This window comes from Passer montanus, unplaced genomic scaffold (genome assembly GCF_014805655.1).
Source record: "Passer montanus isolate IOZ18808 unplaced genomic scaffold, ASM1480565v1 scaffold22, whole genome shotgun sequence".
Taxonomy (NCBI): Eukaryota; Metazoa; Chordata; class Aves; order Passeriformes; family Passeridae; genus Passer; species Passer montanus.
The window spans coordinates 1,971,423-1,997,382 of NW_024366815.1; the positions used below are offsets into that span (position 1 = coordinate 1,971,423).

Genomic DNA, 25,960 nt, shown 5'->3' on the forward strand with positions numbered 1-25,960 from the left:
CAGCAGGGCAGGGAGGGGATTCTGCCCCTCTGCTCTGCTCTGCTGACACCCACCTGGAGCACTGCATCCAGAGCTGGGCTCCAGCACAGGAGGGACAGGGACCTGCTGCAGTGAGCCCAGAGGAGGCCACCAGGTTGGTGAGAGGATTGGAGCACCTTCCTCAATGAAGACCAGCTGAAAAAGTTGGGGCTGCTAAGCCTCGTGAAGAGAAGGTCGAGTTCCTCACAGGAACCTTCCAGTGTCTGAACATGCCTAAAGGGATGTAATAAACTGCATTTGGAAGCACCACCTGGAGTCCCACATCTCTCATTTAGGTTCTTAGGGAAATGAGTGAAAATTAGAAGAGGACAGATTTAGATTAGTTATGTTAAGAAATTCTTTACTGTAAGGGTGGAGAGGTACTGGCACAGCTTGCCACATAGAACTTGTGGAATGGATGCTCCATTCGTGGGTGTGTTCAAGGCCAGGCTGGATGGAGGGCTGAACAACACCAGAAGGTGTCTCTGCCCATGGCAGAGGGGCTTGAAATTAGATGATCTTTAAGGTTCCTTCCAACCCAAACCATTCTGTGACTATGATTTTACAGTCCAATCTTTCTTGGCAAAAGCACAGATGATATAACTGCACCTTGGATGCATCAGTGTGCTCTCACAGCATTGAATTAAAATTAAAATTTAAAAAAAAAAATAATTAAAAATTCCAAAAATCTCTTCCCCTAACTTCGACTGTTACAGTTCAAGTTGAGCCCTAGGTATATTTATGAGTTTACCATCTATTAATTTTAAATAGTTTTCTCCTTTTGGTCATGACACAAAAGCCCACACTGATGCACAACAGTATCTACAACAGCAGAAGCATATTCCTATCACAAGTGGTGAAGTTATCATACACGTGCATCTCCAAAAGAGTTGTTCCTTCATGTTTTTTTTTAAAGAGTCTTTAAACCTGATATATCAGGTTCACTGATGGTTCAGTGATATATCATAAATACAGTATTTTCCAAGCAATGAGTAGGAGCTAGATGACCACTGTATTTTCCTCAGCTTTGATAAGCTTAGACATCATCAAATATTTTGCTTCGAGACATGGACAGGTATCTTCCACCAGGCTGGTACCTGCAGAATCAATTTCAGAAGTGAAAAAGTGTCACAGGAAATAGAAAAATAAAGACCCATTAACTCATCTAACTCTCTTTGCAATCTTACTCCTTAACTCCAGTGAATGATGAATTTGATGTTCGACTAAATTAGTTTCCATGAGAATTTGAGAGACAGTCATTAAATTAAACCTCATGTGACCAAGTTATATGAATACTGAGAGTCTTAAAGAACGATATTTCCTAAAACAAAGGAAAGAAGTTGGATGTTTTGGTTGAGCAGGACCTTTTTTGAAAACCCCAACCACACCAACTAAACAAACAAACAAAAACCCAAAACACAATAAACCTAAACAAACAACGGTACCCCTAAAGTAGCTGTGGATGCTGTTTAACAGTACATATCATGGGGTATTCTTAGAAGAAATACAGTATCAGTATACTGATACTGTATTTCTTCTAAGAATACCCCATGATATGTACTGCCTGCATCAAACAAATACCTGCATGCTTATTGGTAAAAGAGAAACTTCACAAATTGTTGATCAAATATATTTTAGAAACACTTTAAAGTCCAACACAGGCACAATGAAGCTGCTCACTGTAGTATTTAGTAAAATCTGAATGAACACAAAGCCAAAACCTGGTGTCCTAACTGTCCTTGTTGTCCAAAAATGTTCTATTTACTGCAGAAGCTCCAGTTTTGAAAATCAATGTTACATAAGCTACTTCTAAACTAACTGAAATTCCATCTGCAATGACTTTTGACTTATTGTTTCCATTAAATGAAATGAAGGTTACAGGGCGAAGCTCAGCTAAGCTTTGAAGCTCCTGATTTTCTTTTTAAAGAAGAAGTTTAGAATGTTCCACTTTGCAAAGCATGTATAGATTCCCAAAGACTTCTGACACTGTGCTTGAAAAGTATTTGCTCCAGAATAATTATATATGCATACTCCTCTTTTTAGTAGACAATCCCTTTTACACTGCATGGAAGCCAACTGCTGACAGAAATTCTAGGGTAGAATATTCTCTTTATAAAAAACTTTTGTGTTTAAAAACATACAAGTGTTCAAATGTGGTGATGAGACTAAACCAGTTGTCTGAATCAACCTGTGAAACCTGGCAGTGCCATTTTGCAGCATTCTTTACATGTTTCTGAGCTGGCATTTGTTTATTGACATTATAGATAGAAGTCCACTGAAACAATTACTTTCTGTGACTCTTTTTGATGGGGGTAAAATAGTTTTAGCTGAAAAACAATTAATTATAAGTTTTTATATGTAAATTTGGAATTATTTTTCATTTCTACACTATAACCACCCCTCCAAAAAAAAAAAGCACCCATACAATGTATTGCTTGTTTCTTAAATATAAGCACAGCTTAGCAGTTACATAAGGTGCTCTGTGACTGGGGAAATTTGATGTTGCAGTCACAACCACAGAATCACAAAATTCTCTGCTACAGACAGAGCTACATAGTGCTATATCAATGACATACTCTGTTCAGGAAGTTCAGATTTTAATTTATTTTAGTAGTTCCAAGATCTGATTCCCAGCTGTATTCCTGCAGCAGATCCTCTAACATTCCGTTTTCTTTCCTGCTGCCCTTTCGTAATGAATTTTATGCTGGGAAATCAAGTGAGCTTTCTCCAGCTAAGCTTTGTAGGAAATCCAGGTAAACCTTACACTGTATATCTGTCTGTTGAGGCATACATCTAGACCTGGTTGCTCTGTGTGCAGCCGCAGGTTGTGCCCTGGATGTCAGGAAATGGGAGCCCCAGGCAAGGTACCATGAGCAACAAACAAAGGGCACAGGGAACTTTGTCCCTGCCACTGGACTGGACACTCGTAGAGCGTGCAGGAGCCACGGGCTCAGCTGGAAGAGTCTGGATTACAGAGCACATGGGCTGTGAGGGTGTAAAAGCTCAGGGATTCTTCTGTTTGGGGTTCCTCCCCAGAGGCACCAATTTGAGCTGTTATACCGTCACCTCACCATGATTAGAGGAACCAGGTATCCGAGACTTTGCTATGGGAAACCTGCGGTCAAGCTGGAAAGAGAAAATTTTCTGACTGCGAGAGTGGGGTGAATAGGGAGGGAAAGGGGGGCTTGGTCCCCCTGGGTCCTTGGGTTATTGGAGCTGCCTGTGGTGATGGGGCTTCAGTCCCAGCAGTGGAAGTCTGGGTGGCACAAGTGTGACGCCCCCCAGACTGTGCCATGAATGGTCACACTGGGATGTGTCCTTAAGATGCATGTCATTCGCTAGTTTTATATGCTGAGGATTTCAATTATTCCATATATAACATTATATCCAGCTCAAATCTTACTCTGACATTTCTAAAAAACCTGGAACACATTCAGGTTTTAATAGGTCTTAAAATTATTTCCTTATTATAGGGGAAAAGAAAGAAAGGAAAAAAGTTAGATGAAATTATAAACTTCATTTACAAAACTCTTATTATGAAACATTTGATACAGCTGTCATAGGTCAGAAAACAGAAGACAGTAGAAACTTTTAACTGAAATTACAGAAACTATTCCTCACCTTCCCGAGTCCGATTCAAGGGGGTCATCATTAACAGAGTCTGCATTAAAATCCAAAGGTTCTGCATCCTGGAGGAGTTCTATTCTATCTCTTTCAGTCCTACCATTTGAACGGGTATATTTTGATAGTGCTGAAAAGTGAAAGGAGTCAAAGACACTTATTTTTTTGTGAACAGCCTGGAGGGTATGGAGACATCAAATTTTAAAAACCATTATGAATAACAAAGCAATCTCACCCACTACAAAAGTGCAATTATTTAGAGTAAATTTAATATTAGGCTAAACTTGCTCAAACTATTTCAATTTTGTATCTCCAAAGAAATGCAACTACAACTTTCACCCCTCCAAGAGGTTGAGATCTATCTTGCAAAGAATCAAGGAAAATAAGAAACTACTGGCAAGCATTACTTTAAAATCATCCATTCATCCTCCCAGCTTCATGCTTTTACTAAGCTGTTCAGACTGTTTTTTTGTTTGTTTTTGTTTATTTATTTTTTTTTAAATCAATCTCATGAGTTGTTTTGCAGTTCACTCTGTGACCTTCACTAGGTCAGTACCTATGTCTTGTTTTAGAGCTGGAATGCTACATAATCACATGATGAACATTAGAATGCAACTGCAGTTAGTCTACCACTAAAAATTTGCAACTTTGTACAGAGGAGAGAGAAATCTACCAGTGTTTCTTAAAAGCATATTCAAAGCTTCCCTCCTCCCCTTTTTCCTCCTTTTTCTTCAGTTTCATTTTACTTGTTGTAAGCTTACAAGAGCACAAAAAATACAGAAGAAACCATACACATTCTGACAGAATTTTCTGAAGTCTAAAGCATTCAAAAACAAAGTATTTTACTAATAGACATTATTAAATGAAGGTATATACACTTATGTGATGTTACATTTGTTGGTCATCTGATTACTCCATTATTCCAGTCTGGGACAGCTCACTTGAAAGCAGAAGAGGTAAATTTTAAGATTTACAACACCCAGCTTCAGGATGTATAATGAAGTTTTTTTGTTGACAACTGCTACTCTAATGGCAATCATTATATATCCCATAAGACCAAGTAATTGGTCTGAAGAATAGTAAGAATCTCCGATCCCAACTAGTTGGAGATGGAATGAAATATAGTACTCTTCTGAGTGCCTTAAATGGGAAGGTGACAATGAGCTACAGAAGCGAACATTATCAGCACAGCATCTAAGACAAAAGGAATATTTGAAACTACTTTCACATCCAGTGCTGTGAAGAAAATGCACTGAAACAAAACAAAACGAAATTCCCTCCAACCCACAAAGCTTACGTCTGTTGGTGTTGGTCTCTGAGAAGCTGGATTCTTTCTGGTCTGTGTGGACACCTCTGCTTCTAGTGGAATCATCTCTATTTCCATACCGCTCCTTCCATTCCTGGAAAAAACCACCAAGAAAAATGTAAGCTGGGAGGAAAAAGGAACACAGTGACTGTTCAGTATCTAAATACAGGAAGAATTTTTGTTTCATTTTAAACTCAAAATGTGCTCCTTCACTAAACCAGTTATCAAAATTGTTCTTAAGAAAAAGACTTTTATAAAAGAAATTGCATTCCAAATCTGCTCTCAAAGTTCAGCCAACTGCTCTAAATTACGGTGGGAACTGCTGCTTTTATTGATCACTACTTCCATCTACTGGCAAAATGGAAAAATAACAAGATGCACATAGCACAGAAGAATTTGTAGCATAGTGTCAGATCATTTCACTGTATATTAAATGTATCATACACTTGCTATTTTGCTTCCTAACGAGTTCAAGTTTTAAAACTACAAGATGGAGGGAAAGGATCTGTTCTAGGGTGATGCTATGATGCTTGTATCCCCAACTGTGTGTTCTGTTTATGCTGGGTATTATATTCTGCGCCTTCCAGACTGGCTCTGAGAATGAATGCAGGGAGAAGAAGCACGGAGTTTGTTATCAGGGACTGCACTCACTCACTCACTCCTCCACATTCAGTGGGACTGTGCTGTCTGGGCAAGGACAGGGCAGAACAGGCCCTCCTTTGCTTTTTAGTTAGTTTAGCTGGCTGAGGCAGAGAAGCTCCCTGGACTGGGGCTCTTTCCCTTTTCTTGGAACCATTCAGACCTGCTCCAGACGGGCCCCGGAGCACCAGAGCTCGCACTCTGTGGCCTCCGGGGCCTGCTCTGGGCAGGGCCTTTCCCAGCGCCCCAGGCCCTGATAACAGAGCGACCCCACAGGAGAGACTTTCTGAATTTCTCATCTCTTCAGAGCAGTGGGTGAGTTTTGTCATCTGGTATTGTTCATTTTGTGTGCTGGGGAGTGCTTGGCCTGTTAAATAAACAGGTTTTTTCTACTTCTCTCCAATGAAATTTTTCCCAAGCCAGTTTTGGGGAGGGACCGTGTAGGTTTGCTTTCTGGGGGGGCCCCTTTTGGAGGTTTTCAACCAAATTTGCCCTAAACCAGGACAGGATCAAAAGAAAGGTCTATGCAGTACTGGCTGTCATCTAGGATTAAAGTATACATGATCTTGGAAAACCAAGAGGTTTTAGTCCCAGTACTGTCTTGCATGCATCCTTTCTCTCATCTGCCTTTTATTGTGACTTTCTAGACTAGATTTTGTTATAAACTAGTGAAAAACTACAGCTTCACAAATCTTTCCATACAATATGCACAGAAAACATGACTTTAATCAAATATTTTGTTTGTTATTCAGTGGAAATTATGAATTCTGTCTTAAATGTAATTCCCTCCTCTGGCAAAAAATAAAATAAAACCTGTGCCTATGACTTTCCAATCAGCAAACAAAACAATAAATTTGGGAGGAGTCCACATTTCAGTATGACAACTCTGCAACTGCAGTTATTTCAAGCAGAGCAGTATCAGTATAAGAGACTGGTAATATGCCATTCTAGATTATTCTGTATCCTAGTAATCAGGACCCTTTTTAATGCTTGTTGTACATATTGGCATACACCACATCATCACTAAGTAACAGTAGTGTCCAAGTAGTGTAATTAAAATTGTCCTCTAACCTTCTATAAATAACTCCTAATCAAGACTATTCAGCAAGATTAAACTGATTCCATAAATTATTTGTGACTCTTTTTTGTGAAATAGGTAATTCTGAATTAAATGTCCATGATAAATCCTATCAAATATTGCAGTATAATGTTATAATGAGCCAAACAAATCTCATACCCTTCTTCTGTTTTCACCTTCCTCCTGCCTCTGTCGTTTTCTTTTCTCTAAAAATGAAAAAAGAACTTTGTCTGAGCTCCATATATGGAAAATCATTAGCATTTAAAAAAATAAACAATGAAAATCTGAAGTCAATTAATGAAGATTCTTATTGAAATACATGACTTTTACAATTAAACAAAAACAAAAAGCTGCTTGTCTATCATTATGGAATTTCCCATCCAAATTATTTTGTCATGATGTTATCTTGGATCACAGCATAACATTTGGATACCAGCTGGCAAAGCAAAAAAAAAAAAGAAGAAAAAAATCAAACAAACCCTTAGAAATAACTGGGAAAGTGTGATATTAAGAAAAAGAAATTAAGGAAAAACTTCAGCATTTTTGAATCAAAAACTTCATGAAATTCTGTGAGGCCCAGCTACTTTGGGGGATTACCCTGTGACCCAATTACTTTGTGTCCTATCTGTTATAAAGCTGGAAGTATAAAATTACATATCAATGTCATCACCTCTTATTTAAGGGAATGAAACTTTGGTCTTTCTCCAAAAAAAACCATACTACTATAAGTAAACCCAGGTTTTGTTTTTCATCGACTGTGGGAATAAAGGTATTCCATAATATAGCACTGTATCCAGAAATTTTAATTTCTAAACATTCATTCAAAAATTACAATGGCTTTTTGCAACTTTTTAAGAAATACTTTCTTTTGCAACTTTAAGAAATACATGGACAGACACAGGTCTGTGGGGCCAGATGGGATCAACCCAAAAGGACAGAGGGAGCTGGTCAAAATGCTCACCAAACCACTTTCCTTTAAATTTTCAATTGGGTCACAACAACCCCATGCAATGCTGAAGGCTTGGGACAGAGCAGTTGAAAAGCAGCCTGTTGGAAAAGGACTTGGCAGTGCTGGCTGAGAGTGGCTGAGCATGAGCCAGGGTGTGCCCAAGTGGCCAAGAAAGCCAATGGCACCTTGCTTGTATCAGCAGGAGTGTGGCCAGCAGGACCAGGGCAGTGACTGTCCCTCTGTGCTGGATACTGGAGAGGCCAAATTTCAAATCCTGTGTCCAGTTCTGGGTCCCTCAAATCAGGAAAAATATTGAGGTGCTGGAGTGAGTCCAGAGAAGGGTAATGGAGATGGGGAAGGGTCTGGAGCATGTGTCTGATGAGACACAGCTGAAGGAGGTGGAATGGTTTAGCCTGGAAAAGAGCAGGCTCAGGGGAGAGCTTATCACTTAACAACTCCTTAATAAGAGGGTGTAGTGGGGTAGGGGCTGGTCTCCCAAGTAACAAACAACAAGGTAAGAGGGAATGGCCTGAAGTTGTGCTACAGAAGTTTGGGTATTAGGAAAAAAATTCTTCACTGAAAGGGTTGTCAGACATTGGAATAGGCTGCTCAGGGAACTCTTGAGTCACCATCCTTGGAGATATTTAAAAGATGTGCAGGTGTGGCATTTGCGGACGTAGTTCAGTGGTGAACTTGTCAGTGCTGGATTAAGGGTTGGACTCTATCTTAGAGGTCTTTTCCAGCCTTGAGGACTCTATGGTAGTATAATTTTACAGGGAGATTATGACAGAAGGCCTAATTTACCTCTTCTGATTAGCTCTTTTCCTTCATCAATCAAATCAGAGGTCATTTCACTATCACCCATGAACTGCTGGAATCCCAAAAGATTCAAACAACGAGTTCCTAAACTGGTAAAAGAAGAAGCAATTTCCTTTGTTAGTTTACAATTAGTAGTTTATATACATTACAGGACACAATGTAAAACAAACTATTCAGAACTGTATGAACAATCCAAGTAAGAAGGAAAAACAAAGAAGGAAAGATAGACTATTATACCAGCTGAGAAAACAGAAAATTCAGAACTCAGAACAGTAACTGGTGACCTAGAACAGCAGGATGACCTAGGTGACCCAGAACAGTAGCACACTCCTAAATACAATTGGAAGTGATAGAATAACCCTATTCGTACAGACATTAAAATGCATATAGTCTGAGAGTAGTGCAAATGACACTTGCTTTAAATGTGTCTAATGTGAGACGCTTGCTTTAAATGTTCCCAGATACGATAGAATTTGTACCTACAATATGTCATCAACTCTTCTTTGCCAGAATACAATTACTATAAAAATTCTCTTTATTCTAACTTCTCTGTTTTTCAAACAGTAATAATACAGGAAATCCACTTTCACCTCAGGGTTTCACTCAGGAGAACGTGTTCTGCATACTTTTAAGCTGTAGGGATGCTGGCTGCCCTTCTGGATACCCATTGGCAGCAGTCAGATAGCAAGCTTGTTCCACCTTTTTAAAGCCAGTCCTGGAACTACATAGCATGAAATCACTTCCATCTTTTCAACTTCACAACAGAAAACACAACTGCTGTTTTAGTACTGTTTTCCTTCCTCCAAACTGGAGTATTGATATATTTTTTTCCTTATACTACCTTAAGACTACTGGATTAAACACAGGAGACTCAGCTTTCCTCAACAGATTTTAATTCAACCTTTGTTTTTGCATCTATCTTTACTAGCAGAAGTCATTAAAGCAACCCTCTCTCCTTTAATTTCTATTCTTCCTTTTCACTTTGGCATTCAAGTTCCAGGATGATCATGATGGACAAGAGGTCAAACTTCTCTTTTCTTGCTATTTGCTTTCCTGTTTGTTGTTTGTTTTGTTTGTTTTTTAGCTCCACCACCACTTTTGTCACTTAAATTTAAGGTAAGCAGGGAAAACTCACAATTAGATACTTGTTACTTACTATCTATAGATATACGTACAATATTAATGCATAACCAAGGTATTTCACTACATTGTACTTGACTGAAAACACAGAGATTGCTTCTGACTGAATGGTAATGTAGAATTGAAGACAATAACATAAATGTGTATTTCAGCAAGATCAGACTAAAAGTATCTCATCCCTTACAGTGATCAAAAGCAGACATTTTGAAATTATAAAGCAAGAATGTACAAATGTTTTCCACAATTACCCTTCCAGCCTCCAACAAACTGTGGTTTAGGGAAACAAGATCAAATTACTTAATACAGTATGTGTTACCAGAAGTCTGATAACATCAGAAACTTGATATGAGTCTGTTAGAAAGTTCAATATCTAAAACTGCTGCTAGTGGTCCTTAATTTATTAGAAAACTTTGGTGAAAACAGCTTTCTCATGATAATTTTAATCTCAAAAGCACAATCTAAGTGTCCCCAGGCTCCAAAGTTTGAACAGATCATCCCTTAAAATCTAGCAATGAAGTTTAAATTAACTCAGTTATGAATTAATCCAATCTGTATTTTTAAATGCACACGTTTCACCTATATAAATAGCAATCTGTGGATTTAGGTTTTGCATTTTTGTTAGAATGACACAACTCAACTGCTGAAAAAGGGGTACTGAATCTCTTCCCGAGTTAGATTAAACTAGTTTTATAACGTAAAGAAGCATGGAGGCTCTATCTTGCAAATCACTTACCTGAAGTATGTAGCAATACAAAGAATGACAACAAGCATTGGGTAGTATATATAGAATCCATCTGCAATGAAGGACAGCACTCTCATGGATCCCATTATCTAGGGAAAAAAACACACAAGAACAAGATCTAATTAGCTATATTTTACATAAACCCATGAAGATTGTGCCTTCTCACATAAATACACAATCCTTCACAGTAACTAAAACAAAGGCAATATTATCACAGATCTGCCTGGGAATAAGCAGATGAAAAGGTCACCTCCAGCACTCTGAGGTTTCTAAAATGCTAGACAGTGTAGTCTCACTCACTCTTGAACAAGGGCAAATCTAGTGGATTTTTTTCATCTGCTGTGAAGAGTCTCTAGACAACACAAAGAATCTAGTTACTAACAACAAAGACATGAGACATAACTTGCCACAGAAACCAATAAAACCAAACTCACTGGTTTTCAATAGGAAGTTAGGATTCCCTATCTATAGGAATGCCCTATAGGCTAAAGCCACTAAAAGCTAAAACAACGGGATTGATATTAGGAAATTAAGAACACCCTAAATTCTAAAATACAATACTTTACTTTCTTAAGATAAAGAGAAAAAAAAAAAAAGCTATTGATGACTTCTAGAAATCATTACTAAACTCCTTGCCTATAACCAAGTATTTTTTACCCTGTTGGAAAAATTGAAAAGATTTGAATATCTGAATCTTACTATAACATGTATTTAAAAATACTCTGTCTATTCTCCAAACCATAATGAAAGCTCAAACCCATATTTTCTTACTTACAGATGTATAAGCAGTTGGCTGAGTCTTTTTGTGAGAGATTGTTGCATCCATATGGGTCAAGCCCAGAAAGTTCAAGCACAATGGTGGAGTAAGACGGCAAAATAACCTGCACAAATGCAAGAGGCAACAGCATTTAAGAGAGTTTCTTACATAACCTACAAAATCATAACTGGATCTATCATAAAACAACCATGTAGAGCTCATTAGGAATGACATTCATAAATTACAAATTAAAGGATGTAAATGACAGTTTCATGGACATTTTCAATTCAGAATTTGAATGGAACACCTGTAAAACATACACCAAATACTCACATGCCACTGAAAAGGAGACTGTATGCATCTGTCTGATGATGTGAAGCTAAGTAATAATAGTTAAATACACGGATCCTGAAGACAGTAGAGTAAACACAGATACTTAAGAAAAAGATGGTAAGAAAACAGGCCATCTAGGGGGAAAAAAAAAAGTGTTGTTAAGTTGCTTAAATGCTGCATTCCATTAAAGGTTTTAATGTGTTCAGCAGATAGCCTCTCACATGCAGAGACCATCTCCAGACTTTATTTTTCATTTTTCACCAACTCTGAGAATAATTTTGGGAGTTTTTCAGAACTATTTAAACCAGAAATTCTAATAAGAACATTCTACACATAAGCTAACACAACTGTCCCTAGAAACATTCTACTATTTCTTGTTGATGTAAATAAAATTGCTGTTATTGCTTCAATAATTACCATGACTGAGGTAGCATTTAGTCCCACAAAAAAAGGCATAAACCCAAGTGTTTTCAAATCAGCCTTTGCTAAGTATACTGGAATTTTTCAGCTTGGTATCTTTACTGATAAATTTGTGCACACATATGCTAGCCACACCTTTGACTGGATTCCTGGTCATTTGCAAACTCCTGTTTAGGAAACTGAGGTCACACACATGGATTTTTAGACAGAAAGTCTAATTAACACCTATCTTCCAACCTAATGTTTCAGAAATTACTCTACACGATATTCAGGCCAGCTGCGTCATGCCTGCACCTGGTATTTGAGTTTTAACAAGTGGGAAAAGGCAGACTTCCTCCACACAAACAAAGTCTGGTATTATATATTTAGAGACCTTGTGAAAGTTGACAGATTATTTAGAGATTTATTTTTAATTAAATTTTATCTACTGCTGTTATCACAACCATTGATCTGAAAATAGTTTTTTCAAGGGATTATCTCCAACTTACCTCTATGTATATATAATTGTATGTCTTTTCTGCCAGCTGTATGAAAACTGCAAATAGTGACAGAACTGGTTTTGTGCTGAAGAATGTGCACTCTGACCACACCACAATTACAGAGAACGTGGCCAGCACAACTGCAAGCACTCTGTAAAACCATGGTCGGAGAAGGCACTCCCAGTACCACTCTGGAAAAAACAAACACACATATGTATCCAGAACAGGTTAATGAAAATTATACAACCAGAAACAGAACTCTCTCACAACAGGCTTCAAAGTTTGCTGTTGCTTTATTGCAACACATAACTGCTACTGAATTTGTAAATAAAATTGAGGCTTATGGCCAAGAGCATAAATTATTATCTGATAGCTCTTCCGTTACATAAATACATTAATATTGCGGACTTGTTTCACTCTGCTGTAGCTGAACTTTTTACATAAAACAATTGGTTCTTTTTACAGAATGGTATCAGTTATGCCTTAACATACCTAAAATCTGCATGACAGCACTTACCAACCGTTGGTGTGTAGAAATACTGAATAATTTTATTTTCTGGTTCCTGGGAATGAAAGGTATGAACAAACTGTCGAGTTGCACTGCTTTCATTTTTTGCCACATCTTCCAGGTAAAATGCTTGCTCTAAAAGAATTTGCCACTGGACCTGTGTACGACGATGTCTCTGCACTGAATAGATTACCTACAATAAATTGCAAGAAATTAGGGTTTCAAGGTACTTGTTTCAAAAAATGGTGGAAAATCCTTGCAAAATCCCTTGAAAATGTGTGCATTGCAGAACTGTAGAAACTGTATCTTCAAAAAAGCAGGTAGGTAATTCTCTAAAATACATAAATCATGGAAGTACTACATACGCGATTACTGAGTTTTGCAGCTCAGTCATCACAAACCACCTGCAGCAGTTAAATCCTACTCTTCCCAACCTACCACTTCATTTTTGCATCTCAGTAAATATCAAGCTTTTACTGTAATTTCTTTTTCAGAATGCACTGTCAGTCAACCATTACAAGGCTTATTCACAGACAGCTATAACAGTGTGAAGATACAACACAAGAACACTATTTACACATCCAGAACTTTGATCACTTGGGATATTAAATGTCTGTGCTTTCTCTCACCAAAAAAAGTTTCTGTTAAGTAGCATAAATCCACTGTACTCAACAGTCCAGATGAAGTGCATTCAAAATCCTTGACCAGCATTTACTCTCACTACAATAGCATAAGTGAGGCATTCTCCCATCTATTTATATACCTGCTTGTGAAGTTTGGCCAAACTTTTTTCACTGGGATAACTGTTTTGTCTTTCATCAAAATCTTCATAATCATCCATGTTCCTACCCATTCTTTCCTGGTACTCAGTAGGGCACTGGAAGGAAAAGGGAAAATTAACTGGGAGACAAAAGAGTAGCAAGCAGCTTTTATTTGTAAAAGTTTGGGGCATTTCATGCAACTGAAAAGCTCACTCTAAGCTTTCCTCTCTTTCTACAATGCTATGTCAAAATACATCTGATTCCATACGTCATAAGGAAATATTTCAGTCTCAACAGAAGATGTCAACTAGAGATTTTATATTAAGAGCAAAAGAAAGTAATGTACAAGTATTCTGCATATGCAAGAAGCACCTCCTCCCAGCTGAATAATTATGGTTGAAGATAAATAATTGGTTACCTTTTTCAGTATTGTATCAACACATTTCCTCAAGGGGTGGTTATATTTGATACTCTCACTTACTTTACGGACTTCCTGTTGAGAGAAAAAATAACAGAGTAGTTTAACTATGCCATATTAAAAATGTCAATTAAAAACATTTTTCATTAACCATAAATTTTTACTGGTCAATTAGAGTTGCAGCCCTCCCAACAGACAGCCATCAAAGCTTAAAAAAACCACAGCTTCCTAAAAGCCATAGTTTTACTAAATGTCTCATAAAAGGTAAGTGAACTTGCTATGACTTTTAAGTTCATCACAGCAAGGACTACTTCTGTTTTGACTTTTGCATAGGATTGAGAGTTATAAAGTGGCACACTGTGATAATTTTCTTAGTTTACAGATATTTCGCAGTAAGCTCACGCTACAAGTGTCCAACACCAATGAATTTAGACACAACTAACAGCAGCCTTCACTTTTTTCCACAGGTAAAGCTAGTTACTTACCTCCATAATATCCTCTAAATTCTCCTCTGCATCTGCTTTTTCAGTCATCAGTTTGGCAGCTTTGAAGTAAGTCTTCATGAGAAGATAACCCCTCTTGGCCCCATTCCAGTGAGAACGAGGGATTTCCACCAAACCATAACCCAAAAGCAAAACAAGAAGGAACAGACCCCATGTGTTTGCAGCAGCTATTCCAATAGTCTGAAGCTGGTTCCTAAGGAAACAAAACAGTATTAAAAACTCAAACAAACAAGACCCTCCTATCCTGGCTGCAAGAAACCAGCTTTGAAGTATCAATATGAACCAAAATGGCTTTCAAGTTTACAGGAACAGACTGTCATCACCTAGATTTTTGCCTGGAGCCAGTGTGCTCCTTAGCCGTATTTAAACTTGCCACAATTTTCCTGTAACTCCTGTTCTGCCCACTGTGGATGGCAGATAAGAATTTGTTTGTTGTTCTCAAAGAAACTGTTCTCCTAAAGGAATATGTTCCCTTAGGAAACAAGATGAACTTACCAAACCTACTGACAGTGAGGTCAAAATAGCACAATGCCAGTCACTGTAAGATACAAACTCAGAACCCAAGATTTGTCTCCAGAATATTGCGTTCAGAAATTTGTATTCAGATTTTTAGTCCATCTGGTATGGAAGACTATAAGTAATTTATAGATGCCAGTTATTTTAACTTTCCTTTTCACCTTTAAAGTCTACAGTATTTAGATGCACTACATAGGAAATACTGATTTTTCGAAATATATTGTTCTGAAAACACTGCAAGTTTTACACTAACTTTACAAATGTGTTTGTATGGAGAAAAAAAGTGGCATTGTAAATACAAGATGATTCCTCTGCTGTATATACGAAAACCAGAAAAACAAACCCCAAGTTTCTAAAAATATTCAAAAAAGCCCCTTTCATATAAAAAGATAACAATCTTCTGACTAGCAAAATACTGTAACTAAAACTAGTTTTTTCAGAAAGACGCATTTTGTCCACAGAAGAAATTGCCCATAACAATTCTGTAAGAACTCATGGAAATGTTTACAACATTATTCTTACCATTGTAAATTGAAGTTTGGATTTACAGCCACATATATTAGAAATGCTCCAAAAATCAGCAAGTAAGTGCCATAATAGATGGCATTCTCAATCAAAGCAGTTTTTATCTTTCCAGTGATGGAGAACCCTCCTGATCTAGCATATGACTGCATGAAAGGTAGCAGAATCCTAGGGAAAAAGGAAACAAAACAAAACAACATCAACCAATTAAAAAAAAAAAAAAAAACAAAAAAAAGAAAACAAAAAACCCACCAACCCCCACCAAAAAAATCTCCCAAACACCCAAACCACCAACCTCCCCAAAAAAGAACTTTAGCAGTGTCAGGTTACTGAGGCAGGGGTGTTAAGTTTGAGATTCCCAAGCTTCTAAGAAATTAGCTACTTAGATGTTTTTATTCTAGATGTACCTGTCTGATGGCAAACCTTACACAAGCTGCAGATAAAAACAATACAGTTAGCTTTGCTATGAAAAATCTGTGATTAATAAGAATGAACTACCAACCCTGATATCCTTGAAACTACAAAAATAATTATTTGATAACAGGTTGATCAGAAACCGCACAAAGCACAGACAACCCAAAACCCCACAGACAAATCTTTCTTCTGTAGCTATAGCCAAAGCTTTATGCAATATATATGATAAAACCAACTAATTTACAATATCACTTAAAAATCACCCAAATTATTAATGGAATTATTTTGGTATCTGGTTGCCTAAAACACATTTTTTTTAGACAATCTATCAGTAAACACCGACACATATAAATTGCTTAATTTCAACTACAAAAGTGAACCAAGGATAAACGGCTGCCACCTGAAAGTTGCTTCCACAGAAGCAAGAAAAAAAAAAAAAGAATATGACTTAGTATAGTAATTATTACCGAAATTTCACTACTAGCAAATAATATACAATTTAAATGCTCTTTGCCATACTGATATACATTTTTAAAGAATGCTATGACTGTTAAGATGGTCCATTTAAAAACTGCATCATACTCTTTGCAATATTCTTTTGCCTTACTTACCATGTTAAAAACTGAGATGTCCAATATACAACACGCCAGAAAATTGGCATAATTCCATCAGGAATATAACTCCATGGTTTGAAACATTTTTGCTTGCTGTTACAATGTAAAGAAGACTATTGTTAGTTGTAGAGCCCTGAGTATAAAAAGCAACTTCAATAAATTCCTATCTAGAAAGCTTTTTGAAAAGAACATAGAAGTAGTACAATACTATTCAAGTACATAGTCAACAATCAACCATCTCCCGAATAAATAAACTGAATAATCATTTGAAATATTTATCATTTTCCTAACCACAAATAATGTATTTGGACAGGACATCTTTAGAGGAGAAAAAAACCCAGAAGCTCCAAGACTGAATACCACAGTTTTTGGGTTTCAGTAGTAATTATTTCATGCATAGAAAGAACACTTGTTTAAACAGAGAAGCATTAAATTTTAGCTAGTGTAGATTCTTAAAAAATATCTAGGCATATCATCATCCAGAGCACTTAGTCATACAAAGAACTTATTAGTTGCTTCTTCTGCCACCCAGCTGGATTAAGTCAGTCTTATATAAATTTTGATTCAATAAGCCAATACTCTTCTGACAGGTAGTGTTCACTACAGAAGACAGAAAAGTTCTATGAGCACTTTTAAGAAAAAGAAAAAAAAAAAGAACAGAGGAAAAGGTGTCCATCTAAACTAAGATAGTTTGGTTTTTTTCCACACACCTGTCTGGGCAATGAAGCCAGGGTGAGTCAAGGGGCAATAAAGTCAACTTAGATGAGATTACCTAATAAGAAATAATTGGTATTTTCCAGGGTCAAACTAGTTAAGCCTGAGTTGTAAGTTTTTATGTGCCTGGCCTAAATATTTTCAAAACTATCAACTTAAGACAGAATGACAGGTAGTATGACTAAAGGTTTCAGCACCTCTCCTATGAGAGCTGCTGAAGCCTCTATGACAGGCTGAGAGAGCAGGGGCTGTTCAGCCTGGAGAAGAGAAGGTGCCAGGAGAACTTACAGCACCTTCCAGTAACTAAAGGGGTGTTATAAAAAGGAAGGAAATTGACTTTTTATATAGGCAAAGTGACAGGACATGGGGCAATGGTTTTCAACTGACAAAGGGCAAGTTTAAATTAGAGATTTGGAAGAAATTCTTTACTGTGATGGTGGTGAGGCACTGGCACAAGCTGCCCAGAGAAACTGTGGATGCCCCAACCCTGACAGTGTTCAAGGCCAGGTTGGATGGAACAACCTGGCCTAGTGGAAGATGTCCCTGTCCCTGGAAGAAGATTGGAACTGGATAATATTTAAGGTCCCTCCCAATCCAAACCATTCTGTGATTCTAAAAAAATAAGTTTGTCTGAAGCTATAGATAAATTGAAAGGTTACTAAATAGTTTTCAAATTGTGCATATAATTAAATAGGTTTAATTAACATCCACTGGGTGGTCTTAAGTATAGGGTGCAATATTGTGTGACTGTCATTTCACCATTCTTCCAGTGCCCTCTTTGGGGCAGAAAGACTGGCAAGACTTTGCACAGATATCTCAGCTGATATCTTAAAGGCTCAGATCATCTCACAGATAACTACACTGTACACATCAGTAACATGGGGAACAGCCAGTGTAGGATGACGGATGGGCAGCCATGGAATGAGCCCACCTTAGCCCACCTACTTCTCCATGATTAGGGATTACTTTCTTCCTGCCAGGACACACCTAGCAGGCTACCATTACTTTGGTGTAATACAGCACATTTCAGACAACTGCAATTACCATATATATGAAATCATAAGAAGAAATTAGATATGCCCCTGACATATAAGACAAGCAGCTGATTTCATTCATATGGTATAAATTAAAGGTATAAAATTAGATTTTCAGGTTTAAAGTCTTTAAGATTGTAAAGGATAAGCATTCATCAAAGCCTCTCCTCGTAACCAAGATTGCTCAAAAAGCTTAGTCCTATTGCTTTAACAAAAAAAAAGGAAATCTAGTGACATAAAAAAGAACAGTTGGGTAATCATCTAGAATTATTACATAATTACTAGGTAATTACTGCCAGCAGGTAAAGATCCACTTTTCATCACCTTTTCCCTCACAGTTCTGTGTATTTACAAATTTCAAAATTTGCATCACACAGATAACACTTATTCATCAGTGTTAAAAACACAATATGCTGTCAATTAAAAAAAGAAAATCATAAAAAACAGTCTAAAGAAAAAAACAAAACATGTAGTTCATACCTTGGAGCAAGAGTAACATAAGAGCCATTACTTTCTGCAGGACTGGAGTTAACCGCAAGCTTGCATCGATTATAAATAGTCTAAAAGACAATTTATTTTATATCAGTGACCAAAGAGGTATAGTACTTATTTAAAAGTAGTAAGTCCTATTTTAAAGACATTTCCTGTCCTCCAGGTTTACATTTGGAATTAATTATAACAATACACATTCAAATCAACATGCAATCAGCAGTCAAGTAAGTAAAATGCTGAAAGTGTCCTTATGCTGCCAAAAAAGATTAAAAAATTGTTACAAATGAGATAATTTTTAAATTTCATTCATTTATTTTGAAAAAAATTTATCTGATGAGACCAACAAAAAGTAAAATTAATTATGAACACAAGGCATTGTTACGTTTAATTTATAAAGACATCGTATAGAAGATTTCTTTGGTATTTCTAAGATATGTTCTCCTGCAATCATTAGTTTAGAGAAATACCATAAACATTTGATGCAATTAAGCAGGAAGTCCTGCACATTTCTTACCGTACTGACATCCAGAGGCAGTATGAATACAATCAGGAAGCAGAGATACCAAGCCAACAATGTTGCTATGATCACCAGCCTATGCTGTTTCTTGAAGTCTCCATACCGGTGAAGTAGGAATAAGGCCAGGAAAAAGACAAACACTATCTCAAGGCCCAACGCTGCACCACTCATTGTTAAATGTTGGCCTTGGCCACACCACACTCACTTGGGAAAGCAGATCAGAACTGCACGACAAAAAGACATTGAATTACATTAAAATCTCTGGAAGATATTTACACAGAAGAGTTGTTCAATGAACACTTCAAAACATATTAACCAACTTTTCATATTTCACGTGACCTGATAAGGATTCTTATCAGAAAAAGATTTTCAGCAAGATGTCCTGAAGTCCTCTGAAGAAATCAAAACATGTCATTTCAATGCTGTTGTTTCCAGCAACATATCCAGGAGAACTGCTGTTCATCATCTTGATATACAATAGATCCAGGAGGCAAATCTGTCCTTAAATAGACTACTAGCCCAACTTTAGGTCCAGGACAAATTTCAAGATGAAAATCTATTCTGCTTTTTTTCTCTCCTTTCAGAATCACCTAATTTTTTTAAAGGGTTAAATGTTTAAATTAATTGTTTCTGGATAGCTAATGAACAACATTGTAATGGAGTGTACCTCAAATACATATTTAAAATCTGTACATAAGAGTTAACAGAGCATAAAAACACAGCAAAGAATGTGTTAGTCTACTTGTAATGCACCTCTTTGAGGTCTGAAATTTCAAGAATTTCAATTCACCTTCCTACTCCTCAGGTGCTATTCAGACAAACAAGGGTCTCAATTCATTTGGTATAGTTTGCCATGATGTATTTTTGCTTTGCTTGTCCTTCTGTGTATAATTACTCTGTTACAGTCAGGACGACTGTAAGAAAGTTCATACAGCTTCATACAGATAAGCTGTGACACAAAGGGACAGTGAGCTGCACAAACCAACTACAGAAAATTTCACTGACTTGCTACATTTTTATTTAAACTGCTTCAGACCTTTTTAACAAGCATAATTTTATCACACAGATTTTATGCATTATTAAAAAAACCCGCATTTATTACTGTGGCCAGTGTGACTTGTCTCTCCATCAAGATTAACAATTCACTGATTTGATTTAAGTGAAATAGTTTTTGCTATGGCTTTGCTGTTAAGACTTCCAGCACTTTCACTTTCCCAGAGATTTAAAAGAAATGCTATTACTGAAATTCCCCTCTACTTACTTTTAAATCTCTTTAGAACTTGGTAAAGTGAACCATTGCTTTTATTAATTTCTCAGTAAACTGCTTAAGCAGATCTATTACGCTTCAGGGCACTATGCAGGGAAAACTCTCTTATTTACATTAAAAAAACTCTTAAAGTTTGTGATGCCATTACTACCTTGAGGACACAAAGACACACAGGAACAATTATTCTGTGACTCTTTTTTCTCCCCAATGAGTTACCTTCTTGTTTCTAGTCAAAGATTCACACACTTTTTCCTTTCTGCCTTTCATCAAACATGTTTATCAAGCTATCAACACTTCCATTAAGACAAATTATCCCCTTATTATTTGTCTGTACTCTACTTTAGCTAAATCACTTGTACATTAAAAACTCAGAATATCTCATATATTTCTCAATCACTTATTCAAAGCAAGTCCTTGACTATTACATTGTATGATTATTGTTTCCTCAGAAAAGCCTTTTCAATTTACAGTATAGCAGCCAATTCCACAGAAGCAAAAGTAACAAAAAAATTACATATCAGCTTCATTAAGGCACTACTATCTGGCATGCAGCTTTTCGTGTCCATTACAGCCACACCTTTTGCTACATAAACAAAAAAATTATACAGCATACACTTCATTAGTCACAAAGTTTTATTACAGTCACACCTAAAAAGCTTCTACCAAAACAAAAGGCAAAAAGTTTTTGTGCAAGATGCTGCACTCAGCTACGATCACGAGGGTACTTCCAGAAGTATTATAAAAATGTACTGAATATGCTAAAATAAAGGGGGAATTGATTCCTACTGCAACTTAACTTGCTTTCAAAGACAGAAGTGACTTTGCAGTCATCAGTAAACTACATCTTTATGTTCTTCTCTGGTTCCTATTTTAATCTCAAAACACAAAAAGAAAGGCCTGTTTTTCAAAAGACTGAGACTAATAACAGAGTTGTTTTAAATTAATGTATTCACATTTTCAAAATAACAGTTTAAAATTTTTAGATAGAAACCATTTAAAACCAGCTCTCCACATAGAAAGATTAAATGGAAGAAAATCCACAAAGTGAGAAATGCAATGCCTGAGAGGAGTTCTTCAGTGAACTAAATCCAACTCAACAGTGCAGACACCTCTTTGTACTATGAGACATATCTCTAGGACCTGTGCTACTAGAATGAAACCTTAAAATACATTACTGCAGGTTATAAAGCCATGCCCTCCTGAGGAAAGCAGCATTTGCCACTGAACCTGGTGGTTAGCTCAAAGAAAGGTAAGCTTCTTACCTATCATCCTGTTTCATCACTTTATTTAGACAGCCATCTCACTATTGGCATACGGCTACCTAGTATCAGCTGACTGAAATTCCAGAATTGCTAAAAAAAAATGTTGTCCTGAAATAACCACTTCAGGAGAGTTCTCTTGTACTGTAGAGCCTTCAATGGCTTAGAAGATGCTCCTATCAAAGCAATGACAAAGAAACAAGAGCCCTCACGGTGAATGGAGAAGTATTTATGGGCATACTCAGTTTCTGAACAACCAGGCAACTACACATTAATACAAATAAGATTAAAAGCTGAAACATTGGCATGAGAAGTGCAACTTAACCAATAAAACATAAGGACATGCTCTTGTGTTAGCTTAGGATTTTCCTGCTTCTTTTAAGGCACAGACAAAATCAGCTAAGTTTTTAATTTTACCCACCTACTAACACTGCATGCATCATAAATAGCTCAGTTCAGACTTAATTCCCTTTATATGACAGACTCCCTACTATCAACAGTATTAAATTACCCTGCCAACCTAAGAGTAACTGCACTCATGATATCTACATTACAAATTAACTAACTACCCTGCCTGGTACAGAAATCTCAAGTTACTAAATGAAACAGCAGAGAATTAAAACCCCCAAACTTTCTCAGAGCTTTAATACAGCACCAAATTTAACAAAGACCCTCCAGTACTATATTCTTAAAGAAAGGCCAGAAAGAGTAAAGCATATCTATGAAGGATTCCCCCAGTCTCCCACCAAATGCCTGAGGAGGCTTGAACAGACATTCTACACTGCTTCACATGCCTTACTATAAAGTATAAATAGAAATAGAATGTTTCCTTCACACATTCAGCTTTCTTAAGGCCTCCAAATTCTTTCCCTCCAGGAAACACAACATTACTTCTCTATCCTGTGTTTCTGTCGTTGATTGCTCCGGCTTAACACAGGAACAAAACTCTGCTCAGGTGTACCCGCTCCCCCTTGCAAGTTTCCAGATCTTTAAGGTATTTTGATTTACACTACCACTTTCAGAAAGACCTGAAATCTCTCAGGTTTTGTGCCTTCTATAGTTTTAATCACCATACTATTTCATTAGAGAAACTCTGAAAAACATTAAAAGTATTTGACAAGGGAATTCCCTCCATAGCCGCAACAGTGGCTCTTCCCGGCTTTCTTTCCCAAGAAAAAACACCCTAAGGAACAATCAAAGTCCTACTAAGCAATACATAAGATTATAAACTGATCCTCTTGAATACAGTAGGTCTATCAGTCATTACTTAAATAGATTAGATTACTTCAACTATTTGTCCTTGACAAACTCATGCTGTCTTTTACTCACCTATTCGTAAGTACATATTCTATGTACTTACAAATAGTTTTAGCACCAGAAATTTTTTTTCAGGAATTCCAGAAGAATTGAAGAGGAATCTGTCAACCTGTAGCTCTGCCTGTCCTTCAAACATTACTAATAAAGACAGCCACCATGCTTCTGGTTTTCCTGTCTGGTACCTCAGACATTTCTAGAATACTAACAAATTTTTTTTTATTGTTCTTCAAGCATTCTCAGGTAGAGATCAAACAAATTTGGAAAAGCTGCATTTCTAGACATTTTGGATATTTCAGCTGAAACACCTGAAAAACCAAGCAGCCTTACTTTGTATTTTTAAAGATCATAACTACATCTGAAGAAAACCTGTCACCAAAAAAGCTGCCAAACTATGAAAGGGATTATCAGATACAGTCAGCAACAGAACTGAGAGCCTTAACATATTAAAAAAAAATATCTGGGCAACAGTATCTGCCACCTCAAGCTGAATTCCCAGCTCACCTGCAAGTACAAAAGTCGCCATCTCCAGCAATATATCAATGGCCAGCTCAATTATGACCTTCTACCTTTCTGCAGAGAATAATCTGCTGGTTCTTACTCTTACTGAGCACATTTCACTTGGCAAAAAAAACCCAGTGTTCGGATGATGAAGCCTGCCCTGCTCAGCAGAATTACACTGCTAAGAATCATAGAGAAAGATTTTTTCTCTACCAACATGCAGTAGTAGACTACAGCCTTTAGTACTGATAGAACTGCCCCACACTAAGAATCCTTGATACTTCCATCTTAAAACAACAAAATGGGCTAACATATTTCAGAACTCATAAACAGAGAACAACAAGAGGCAAAGAAACAACACAAGTAGTCCCTTCAGCTATTTTAGTATTCAAGTCTGCATAGTGTGTTGTGGGGATTTCTTTTACGTTGGTTTCAGGTTTAGGGGAGGGGTGGCATCGTGGGTTTTGGTTTTTTCCCTTTGGTTGGTCTGGGTTTTTCTGTTTACTTTATTATTACACAGTGGCCCTTACAGCTTGGGGGTAATAGTAAGTATTTATAAACAGAAAACAAAGAGCTGCTTTATATCTGTACACTGAGAAAGCTATCAAAAGAAAGAAAATAGCCACAAACTGCCCAAGAAAACCAACCAGAGAAATTATCTGACTGCACTATTTGAGAGAAAAAACCTCTGAGATTAGTGAAGAAAGCAATTTGCATGGCTTTGTTCTTCTAAGACACACTAGTCAGTCTATATACTAATTGATACTTTATTAGTACCTGTTAGTTCAACTATTTCATAATGAAGAGAAATTCTAAATTGCCTAAACATTTAATCAATATAGATAAATCTATATTTAATTGATAATAGTTCAATGTTTAGGGAAACAAGTTTTCCATATTTTAATTGAAAAAAAATGCTATGCTGATATCACCCAGAATAGCAGTACACTCTGATTTTGCAGGAGACTAGGGTCCAGACAGTAGCACTAAAAGCAAGACAAATGCTTGACCAAGGAACACAGTACAAAACAACAGCAAACTCATTTGCTTTACATAGTGCTGCCTGGTCCTCTACTAAGGGATCACAGAATCTTTACGGTTGCAAAAGATCCCAAAGACCATCAAGTCCAATTTTTAATATATTAAGTACCAGAGAGGCTGAAGGTTTTACACAGTTTAGGGAAGTATGCTGAAAATAACACATAGAAGAAAACAACTCATTTATCGGAGGAACTGAAATAGAATCACATACAAGCACTGTACAGTTGCATGCAGAATCTAAAAAAAGAACAGAAATCACGATCTGGGCTACCAGACTAATGAACTCGCACAAAGCAGGTGTCAGTAAGGCCGTCACATGACTACTGCCCCAACACTGCATTCAGGCAAACAGACTATTTGTTAATTTCCAGACTGTAAAAAACACTTGGATTTTCCACAAAACACTCTTCTCATTTCCCATACATTAATAAAGAAGAGTGGCATGATTCACAAAGAAAAAAGGGACTGCAAAAGAGGTGAATAAACTCAGCTTTTTTTTTAAACCAAAACTCCACCTCTTTTTCATCAGATTATCTGCTTAAATAATCTTAAATAACTACTGTTCCATGATTTAAGTTAAAACCGGAAACGTTTAAAAGATACTTTTTTAAAGATTACATGGATGTTAAATTGAGTCACATCATTCTGTGCATGTGACTGGAAGCTGTGCGCTCTTCGCTACGGGCTCCATTACCACCCTCAATTTTACAGGCACGTCCCTCCATCCATCGCCATGCAGTAAACAAAGAACAGCATTTGCAAGGAAGTGGTTGACTAAGAGCGGGGCTGTAGGTGTGTTCAGAATTAGCTCTCCAAAAAAAAAAAAAAAAAAAAAAAAAAAAAAAAAAAAAAAAAAAGAAGAAAAAGAAAATAAAAAAACCCAAAACGACGCGCAGGGAGAGCTGCATTGCTGGAAGTCCCGCGGGCTGTGAAACACGGTGTGGAAAGACGGCGGGTTTCGAACAAGCCCGGTGAGGGTCAGGACCAGCCACACAGGGCCCGTTTCAGGTGTTCCCGGAGAAAACCTTCCAGGGTGGAATGTGCCAGCGCTCCCCGGCGCCAGGCCTGTGCGGCACCGCGCGGAGCTGCGGGCACACGGAGCCAGCGCCGCCCCGCGCTACGTGCCCGGGGTCCCTGACGGGCGGGCAGTGCTCGGGATAACGGCCTGGAAACGAAGGAGCCCTCGCCCAGCACCGCCCGGCGACCATCCTTCCCTCCGCGTCCTTGTCACAGCGGTCGCGCCCAGCGGCTGCCGCGTGGCGCA

General features: G+C 37.3%; 1 protein-coding gene across 1 annotated transcript; it reads right to left on the bottom strand.

The window, feature by feature from the left end:
* Nucleotides 1–23,603, bottom strand: LMBRD2 (LMBR1 domain containing 2). Its single transcript, XM_039710044.1, has 18 exons — nt 21,844–23,603; nt 19,312–19,538; nt 18,786–18,865; nt 16,555–16,650; nt 15,530–15,697; nt 14,474–14,684; nt 13,989–14,063; nt 13,573–13,686; nt 12,819–13,002; nt 12,311–12,492; nt 11,403–11,536; nt 11,088–11,193; nt 10,304–10,401; nt 8,416–8,519; nt 6,822–6,868; nt 4,937–5,039; nt 3,640–3,769; nt 1–1,115 (listed from the first exon to the last, which is right to left on the bottom strand). The coding sequence occupies exons 2-18, from the start codon at nt 19,483–19,485 to the stop codon at nt 1,055–1,057; spliced, it is 2,067 nt and encodes a 688-aa protein (XP_039565978.1). The 5' UTR covers nt 19,486–19,538; nt 21,844–23,603; the 3' UTR covers nt 1–1,054.
* Between the last annotated feature and the right edge of the window lie 2,357 nt (nt 23,604–25,960).

Excerpts from the sequence above, each read along its gene's own strand:
- LMBRD2 (XM_039710044.1), bottom strand. The coding sequence starts at position 19,485 with ATGAGTGGTGCAGCGTTGGGCCTTGAGATAGTGTTTGTCTTTTTCCTG. Across the intron at positions 8,520-10,303 it reads TGTATTGCTACATACTTCAG|TTTAGGAACTCGTTGTTTGA; the intron begins GTAAGTGATTTG and ends TTCTTTTACCAG. Across the intron at positions 6,869-8,415 it reads AAAAGAGCTAATCAGAAGAG|AGAAAAGAAAACGACAGAGG; the intron begins GTAAATTAGGCC and ends TTTCATTTTTAG.